This window comes from Rhipicephalus microplus, chromosome 2 (assembly GCF_043290135.1).
Source record: "Rhipicephalus microplus isolate Deutch F79 chromosome 2, USDA_Rmic, whole genome shotgun sequence".
Lineage (NCBI taxonomy): Eukaryota > Metazoa > Arthropoda > Arachnida > Ixodida > Ixodidae > Rhipicephalus > Rhipicephalus microplus.
The window spans coordinates 67,846,337-67,855,706 of record NC_134701.1 but is presented as its reverse complement, the minus strand read 5'-3'; the positions used below and the strand labels follow the sequence as shown (position 1 = coordinate 67,855,706).

General features: G+C 46.5%; 1 protein-coding gene across 18 annotated transcripts in view; it reads right to left on the bottom strand.

The window, feature by feature from the left end:
- Positions 1 to 1,180: 1,180 nt before the first annotated feature.
- The window catches only part of LOC119170849 (uncharacterized), a 101,234-nt gene continuing 93,044 nt past the window's right edge, over positions 1,181 to 9,370 (bottom strand). For 11 of the 18 annotated variants that reach the window (XM_075886543.1, XM_075886541.1, XM_075886542.1 and 8 more), the window contains one exon: positions 1,181 to 1,576. In XM_075886543.1, coding sequence (XP_075742658.1) covers positions 1,404 to 1,576 — 173 coding nt within the window. In that variant the 3' untranslated portion in view covers positions 1,181 to 1,403. Of the gene's footprint in view, positions 1,577 to 8,551; positions 8,656 to 9,107; positions 9,173 to 9,370 lie in introns of all 18 variants that reach the window. The other 7 variants (XR_012893698.1, XR_012893697.1, XR_012893696.1 and 4 more) reach the window with 3 other exon arrangements.

The following is a 9,370-nucleotide window of genomic DNA, read 5'->3' as shown; positions in this document are numbered from 1 at the left end:
GTAACTCTTTATTCGGCCAAGCTTATGGCTGCAAAATTGACCGTAAGATTACAAAGATACACACTGGCACTGATGGCAGCAAACGCAGTGTCCGCTGTCTATCAACTGAGAAGCCACCTCGGTTCCAGAATGATTTTTAATGTTCGCTTTGGGCGCATAATCTTAAGAAAATGAACTAGTACAGTCCTGAAGCTCTTCGAACACTGCCGGCGCTGAGCTCAATTTTTGCCGACCTATAGAACTGGCACCACTTTCTGGTGGGAAGATTTTGCAGTCGTACACAGACTTGACAAGCTCTATATGCTTCATTTTTTGTGCCTAAAAACTTCATGCGCTATACTCTCACATCAGGGGCAACACTGGAGGATAGCCAGACTTCTGGCAGAAGGTGCAATCAGTTCGAATTTTTCGTACCAGCCAGAAGAGATTTTTGTTTGCAAAGTGGTAAGGGAGCATCTTCTGAACCTTGCAAATAAACTAAACCCATTACATGGTTGTCAGTATACGGTTCGACCACTGAGCAATGTTTTCATTCTCCAGTATTTTGTTTTCAAGGCCACCCCAATGCGCTGTGCAGAGGCTCGCAAAAATGTTTAAAATGACAAAAACCTACCATGAGATGTACGAATCAATATTTTGCTCACCAAACTTCTTGAAAGCCTCCACAACGTGGCATTTGATGAGCTAACCCGGACAATAGACAAGTCGAGCAAAAAGCAACAAGTGCTACGATGCATTAGCTACACGGTAGTACTCAATCGTCGTTTTACAACAGCAAGTACTACACATTTAAAACACTTTATAAAGACATCTGTAACTGCCATTATTGGAAATGACTGTCACCAGAAATTTCCAGCGGTAAAAGCATTATTTACTTATAAAACTGGCATCTTCCTGTTTGGCTGTACATTTGAGAAGCTGCATTAAATCTCTTTAGAGGTGCAAAATAGTACACAAGTTTAACGCATTCGTTCAAATTTCTGAATCCCTATTCAAATTGTTTAATAGCCTCCATGTATAGAGCGGCAAACTAAGTTGACACGTCTCGAAAAGCATTAGAACTTCAGTTTTGGCAATGTTAAAACGAATCCACATACGTAGGCACAAGTTGACAAAGCAGGTTTCATGGTCCGGTGCCGGAGTACACTTTTCTTAGCGTGTTTCACATCAAATTTCTGCATTGCATGGTGACAAAACTCTTTATTAGGCACTTGAGACTTGGCCACATCACACATGAACAGAACATTTTACAAAGACAACACAAGGCTTTGAAAAATGACTTATGAATGAACAACAGGATGAATGGGGCTATGCCATGCGTATGTCACAACAGCTCGTGGCTGCACATGAATGTACTGCGGATGTACTATCACACATTCTGCAGGTATCTCTTGCCGTGACTACTAAAAATATGCTAGACGATGAATGACTGATGCTTGTCCCATCAAATGATGTTGCTTGTTAAAAAAAAACTTCCACATTATACGCCAGTGCATGTCGTCTGCTCGACAGAGCCTAGCTCCCATCGCCTGTCCAGGGTGCCAGGCACAGTCGCTGCTCAAGGCATCTTGGAAATCTGAGGAATAAACGACATGACACAATGAACACCAAGGAGGCATGCCTACTTCTCACATCAAAACTGTTTAACACTTATCGCATTATAGTCGTGTCATGTATTTAACTGTATCATATCAAAAATTGATCTCTGAACGTTTTTATGCACTTTTTTTTCAAGTAACACTGCCACTTTGTCAGATGATCAGTACGTTTCAGCATTACAGTATTGGCAGACCACTTTTATGGAAACTCTGAATGGCAAAAGAATGCAGCTATCACCTTTCCTCATACAACTGCACATAAAGTCAAGAAAAATTATTTGTAAGCCTGCGTTGAAGTTGGGTGATTCTGGGTAGAAAAATGAAGTAGATGAAGATACAGTAAAAGCTCATTAATTTGACACGTTTGAAATTTCGATGATTCGGATGGCTCTATTGGTTCCGGCCAAAGTGCATGTTAATCTATGGGACGAAACCTTCGTTAATTTGTCAGAATTCAGCTCTGCACCGCTTAACTTGGACAAATGCTGACAGCTGCTGTTACACAAAAGTGTGGTAAAGCAGCGCTGTCACCACTGGAGTGAAACCAAAACCTGAGTGGCATCCCTATCATTATCAACTAGACGGGGCGACTGCAGCGTCATCAAATGTCGGCATCTTCTTTCTCCTCCACTGCGCCTCTAACGCCATTTTTTCTTGTGTTGTCTTCCTGCGGAGTTCCCTTTTCTTTTTCTTCTTCTGTGACTGTAGCATGCCACCACCATAATGGACTGCAATGGCAACGCCGAAAATGCGGCAGAAGTATGAAGTGAAGAACTTTGCGACTAAAGTAGAAATTTTCGAAGCACTGAAGAGGGGCGAATCGCAACAGCACGCTATGACCAAGTACAACGTGAAGCGGAGCACGTTGGGAACGTACGTGAAAAATAAACAACAAATTCGACAAGCCTTCGAAAGCGAGAAGTTTCATGCCTCTAGAAAGCGGTTGCGAACCGCAGCTCATCCCCAGCTCGAAGAAGCTTTGCTCCGGTGGATTACTGAGTGTCGCAATGTGCATCTGCCTTTGAGCAGACCTCTCATCATGGCGCAAGGTTAGAAGTACGCTGCAATGCTGAACATTGAATCATTCAAAGAGTCGGAAAGGTGGTTTGCGAGGTTTCGAAAGAGACACGAACTTGTCTTCAGAAGTGCGTGCAGCGAAAAGGCCAGCGTTGACGAAAGCATGACCACAGAGTGTAGAAATGTAGTTCCTGGAGCACATCGACGCTTATGAACCACGTGAAGTGTTCAATGCAGATGAAACTGCTCTATTTTTCAGAGATCTGCCTTACAAGACAGTGACATTCAAAGGGAATGCATGCATTGGTGGCAAGAAGTGCAAGCAAAGGATAACTGTGCTTCTTGCCGCCAATATAACAGGCAGGGAGCGCTTGCCACTACTTGTCATCGAGAAGGCGCATAAACCACGCTGTTTTAAGAACATCAAAAGCCTTGCTGTCGAGTACACAGCGAACAGGAAAGCTTGGATGACCTCGGACATTTTTTGCAGCTGGCTGCGCCAGTTAGACCGGCACTACACGTCTAAGGACCGCAAGATAATTATGGTTGTTGACAACTGCAGTCCCCTTCACTGTACAGTCAAACTGAACAGCATCAAAGTAGTTTTTTTGCCGCCTAACACTACCTCTGCTCTTCAGTCGATGAACCAGGGTATCATTCACTACCCGAAGTCTAAGTACCGCAAAAACCTACTAGAGTGAATGATCCTATGCTCAGAAGCTGGAACATTGTATCAAGTGGACTTGCTCGGCGCACTGCAAATCATCGTCCACTGTGTAAAAACACTCCGCCGCATGTCATCGCCAACTGTTTTCAGCACAGCGGTTTTGAGAGGCCCGAGGATGCGGCAGTAGCTGACAATGGCATCATTGAGGTGTCAGCCGAGTCCACCGTCCATGACTGCCCGACCTTCGATGCTGTCCCTCCCACAGATATGACCCTTCAGGACTACACCACGATTGACCATGGTGTCGTCACGACTAGTCTCCTGACCTATGAAGACATTATTAATGATGTCACGGGCGCCCAGAAAGACCACGATTCCGACGAAGAGTCATGCGAGATGCAGCCGCGACCTCATCACATCTCATGGGAAGTCTCAGAGGCGCTTTTAGTATTAGAGGACGTTTGCCTGAATGCTCCCGACAGCTTGTGTGCTGTTGGCCATTTGGAACAGTTACGCAAGATTGTAACGCCGGCCGGAATATGCGTGAGAACGCAGGCGACAATCACCAAATACTTAAACAAATACAGGTATGCTTCTGCAGCTTGATTTCGATGTTTTTCCTGTTCATTCGTTAATTCCGCATTCAGTTAATTCGGACATTTTTTCCGGTCCGTGAAATTCGAATCAACCTTTTACTGTAAAAACTCACCACAAGTAGAATGCAAACCCACTACTTCAGCAAGTTTCAAGAGTTGGTAAATTCAAGGGTGTACAGTGTAATGGCCACAAAGGCACCGATGAGTAGAAGCTTGCAAGTTAAGGGAGGACACGGGTTGTGGAGACCAAAAATTGTGAAAACTTTTTATAGCGTCTTTGAAATCTACAGCTACTAGTGCACTTACATTGTGAATTTCATGCCTATAATATTATTTCAGCTGCTAAGACCCTTTATATGGTGCTTTATAGCTAAATCTGAGCCGAAATCGATGTTGAAATCGCACATTTTCCATGACGCCCCCCCTGCCCTTTCATGTGTGCCGGCGCGGCCTGCTTCGTCTTATTTGAGAGAGATGTCTTTCGCCTTCAAATTCCCGCCAGAATGGATCCAATTCAACCATTGGCAGCTTGTAAAATCAGCGGCAAGAAGAAGTATTTAGACCACCTTCTTATTCGCTACTACGCGCATGTTACTTGAGCTAGCCTCCCTATTGGTGGAGGCTCCTGGCTTCGTCTGCTCCGGGTATTTAGGCGCGCGTCTATACCGCCATTTTGCCTCAGTGTCAGCGGAAAAGTTTCATGATGTCAAATCCTGAGCGCGAATTCCGCACGCAGCACAAGTTTGGTGCGAAAAAGGTGCGAAGGACGCTAGTAGCGAATTTCAAGAAGTGCTCCGTGATACAGCATTGATTGATATGTGGGGTTTAACGTCCCAAAACTCCCATATGATTATGAGAGACGGCGTAGTGGAGGGCTCCGGAAATTTCGACCACCTGGGGGTCTTTAACCTGCACCCAAATCTGAGCACCCGGGCCTACAACATTTCCCCCTCTATCGGAAATGCAGCCGGGAATCGAACCCGCGACCTGTGGGTCAGCAGCCGAGTACCTTAGTCACTAGACCGCCGCAGCGGGGCTCCGTGATACAGCGAAACCCCCCGAGACGCTACACTCTCCGCGACCCATGACAAAGTCGTCGACGCTACCACGAGAGGCCTAGCTACCACATCAGTTGTCACGGAGCCTGTGCAAAGTCCGTCAGCCGCGGAGCCTTCGAGCAGCGGTCGCGTGCATCTAGATACTATCGGCAGCAATCTGACTTGGGAAAGGAGCGAGCTAAAGCCGAAGATAAGTTATTGGAGTTGTCGTCCGCTGCAGCGACGGAGCGGAAAGGCGCATTCGTGGTTGACTGTGCCGACGAAGCAGCTTGGCCGCCTGATGGAACCACGTTCACAATTATAGATTTGGACACAGTGAACAGCGCTTTGTTGGCATTTGCAAAGTGGAAGGCATGCAACGGAGAACTGCAGATTGTCCGCGACAACTGGAGATTCGGACTCGCCGTGAGGTTGCGTTTTGTGTGTTCGACCTGTGGGGAGACTGCGTCGTTGTGGAGCTCGCCGCGCGTACATAGCGATGAACGCATGAAACCTTCTGCTGTGAACGTTTTGGCCACGCATGCCATGCAGGCAAAGGGAACAGACAGACCGTGCTGAATGATGTGTTCTTGTTGATGGGCATCAGCCGTCGGGGTCTTTACACAATAACGTGGCAACACTACGTGAAGACAAAGTTGGCACCCGCGGCCTATCGTGCTGCACGCAATTTGACAAGAGACTGCGCGCGGTCAGTTCGCAAACTTTACGCCAAACTTAATATGGGCCACATATCGCAGTGTCCTTTGATGGGTCATGAACGACTCGCGGTCATCCGTTGCATATCGGTCTCGGCACCATCATAGAATTGTTCAGCGAGCTGGTGCTTGACTTCGTTGTTTTGAGCACACCGCCTGCCTCGCAGCCTGCGGGCGGCCCGAGACCGCCCGAACAATTTCTTTCGCGCCGCTGGCGGACGACAGCGCGGCGCGCATGCTGTGCGGCCATCTTAAGTTAGACACAGGAAATTTTCGATGCGTTCTTGCTCTCTCTTTGCTTTTCTGTCCACTTCTCGCATGTTTCTGGATTTCGAATTGTTAGCGCACTCAGTTCTTGTCATCGGTGTTCTGAGCCACGTCGAACATATGCGTATTCCCGAAGGTCGGGCAAACACGCGTTATGCTCGCTAGGAGAAACAGCGGTGGAACGATAGCGCCGGTCTACGATGCGCACGCGCTCAAGTCGTTCAGTTACAGTAAGTTGCATCACAACAGAAATAGGTATAATTCACTACCTAACTGCTGTTTAGGTTGCAAATGAGTAAGCGTTATGTCCTGTGTTTCAGCTATGGAGAAAGCAGGCGGCATAGCAGACGCCACAGCGGATGCAGTCAGCATCAAGGGGGCAGATGGCCCAAGGTCGCTCGGGCTGGCTTGGGACTTTTAGATCACGTGCATGTGACGTAGCCACCTCTGAGCAGAGGCGTCCGCGGGCCGTCCGCGAGTGATCCGGGACTTGGTAAATCGATGAAGCTCATCGTTGGCCTTGAGAGGGCCGATGAAGCGGGGGAAGTGTGCCACTATGTCGATGGCGAAGAAAGCTGCCATCGTCAAGCTCATTAAAAATGGCTGATCACCGGCAGACGTCGCGAAAGAGTTCCAGGTTTCAGATTTCCAAACAGACTCTTTTGAACTATATGAAAAACAAGCAGAACATTTTGGAGGCAATGAAAAAGTCTACAGGATGTTGCCAGAAAAATATAAGCCAAGGCACCTACCCAAAGCTTGAGGAAGCCCTTAGGGTAAGGGTGAAGTCAACAGTCACCAGCAAGGGTCCCTTCTTCGGGAGCTACCTCAAACAGAAAGCTGATCGATATGTGGGGGTCAACGTCCCAAACACACCATATGCTTATGAGAGACACCATAGCGGATGGCTCCGGAAATTTAAGCCACTTGGAATTCTTTAACATGCACCCAAATCTGAGCACACGGGCCTACAGCCTTTCCCCCTCCATCAATAATGCAGCTGCCGCAGCCGGGCTACCATCCCGCGACCTGTGGGTCAGTAGCAAAGTATATCTAAGCCACTAGACCACCACAGCGGGGCAGCGGAAAGCTGAGACGATGGCGCTTCAAATGAATATTGAAGGATTTAAGGTCAGTGACGGCTGGCTAAGACACCTCAAGAAGAGCTTGAATTTCAGTTTTAAAAAACTGTGCGGCGAAAATGCAGCTGTCGACCTTAACCGTTACGAACAACTACTCTGAAAAGCTGCAGTCCCTTTTACAGCAGTACTCGCCAGACAATACTTTCGACTGCAATGAGACCGGGCTTTTTTCAAGCTGATGCCAGTAAAGACTCTTGCCATTGCTGGTGAGCCTTGCCATGGTGGCAAACATAGTAAGGAGCAAGTTGCTGTACCAATTGGCAGCAATAAGTCAGGCACAGAAAAACCTCTGATGCTTGTCCTCGGCAAGCTGAAAGCTCAGAGGTGCTTCAAAGGTGGAAAGTCCCTGCCTGTTTTGCAAGAGGTGAAAAAGGTCTGGGTAACTCAGCACATTTTTGAAAGTCATGTGAAAAGACTAGATCGCAAATTTGTAGGCTTGTGCGAATAGTGAATTTTAAATTCGAAGCGAATTTGAAGTGAATAATGATTTGGTCAAATAATTTCTAATCGAATTCAAATAGTGTATATGACATATAAAGAAAAATGGGCATATTTATCATGACCTAACTAATGTGCACAATATTTTTCAAAATTCAAATAAGGCCTCTATGCAAATGCCCCCCCCCCCCTCTCTTTTTTTTTTTTTTTTTCATTCAAAGTGAAAAGAACCAAGAAAAGAGGGATCTCATTCTCGGTATGATACAAGTGATAGCTTGTAAAATATGTAACATTTAAAATTCATTATACTTAGAGCATGTAAGCCGTCATAACAAGCTTTTAAGCTTAAGAAATGATGAATCGATTAGAAAATATTATGTTCATTTAAAGGGCCCTGCAAATTTCTTCAAGTAGCTATGGAATGGAATCACTAAACAAGCTTATTGCCTCACGCAATCATCGTTACAAAATTTTTTAGAAACCTGTCTAGTACAAGCAAAGTTGTAAATATTTATCACATGCTGGAATTTCATTCTCTCTTCTCGTCCCGGCAAAAGCGTTGGAAGCTAAGCAGGGAGGGACGGCAGGGGAAAAGAAAATATGCCACGCCTGCCTCGCAACACTTGAGCACTTTTTTTTTAATACGCGGCTTTTCAGTGGGATTGTGCATGTGCGCATGTACAAGTAGCGGCCTCTCACGGTGGCCCCAGTAACGACCGAGCGCCTTACGGTCAACTCAGCCAATAGCCAATACAACGGCTCTCGCAGGTTATTTTTGAGCTTGTGGCGTCATATGCCCAGAGAAGAGAGCAGTTTTTAGGAGACTGAGAATTTACTGTGAATCGCAGGCACCGTGCTGCGCTATATTATTTGGCTTGCGTGTTCTCGGTAGCCTCTACCGCCGATCTGCAGCATTTCCTGAAGGTGGGGAGTGGGTTCATTATATGAGCAAATACGGTACACACTTATGCCACTGTGCTTGCTCTTAACCCCTCCCCCACACTGCCATGCACACGCATGCCCTAACAGGCCTTAAGAATGCTCAAACAAAGAATTATTTGCTTGCTAGTCACCACTTGCTAGTTGTGGGGGAGGGGCTTGCCACGTCCGAGTCCCATGAGCCTCATCCGAGCTTGAATCTCTGCCTCAGCCTCTTCCTCTGTCTTCTGCTGAGCTCCTGTGGAAAATGTAAAGGCGCATTAGGTTTAATTCCCTTGCCGCACCTGCAATTTTCGAATAATGGGTGCAATGCTCTATCAACTGAGCTACAGTGGCGGTCATCCTGCCCATCAACTTTAGGGGTTATATATGTGCAGTTAGCCCCTTCTCTTACGCACTCTCCGCAAGCGTTCCCGCCTATTATTCAGCAAGGAAAAATTTGCGGTACAAGTTCATGCGTATAAATTGCAAGAAAATCCGCAAAAAAATGTTTTAGAGTAAAAATTCTTGTTTCAATCTGTTCGAAATGCTTCACTGCATCTACTGTTTCAGTACAATTTTCGTGTGTGAAAACTATGAAGCACACAGGCATGTGAAGAGCACTTTTGCATTTCGTGCACTGCCATTGGCTCTCAGACTTTTTCCAGGTGTCCTGAAAACGAAGTACAATTTTGAAGAGTTTGACTTTACTTTGTTTGGCAGGATCTGATGAGGAAAATGAGCCCACTCGGTGGCTTGTTGGTGCATTGACGAGGCTGCGAGAGACGGGCTTTTGAGCGACGCCATGTGCCAGAAAAGCCGGGAACAAGCACCCTTCATCGCTAAAAAGACACACTCGCAGGTACAAATGCCTCGAACAATGGACAACAATGTCGATCTAGCACATAACATGCCAAGCAAATGGCAAACAGAATACTGTGCTGCCATATATACAGTCGACTCTTGTTAATTCA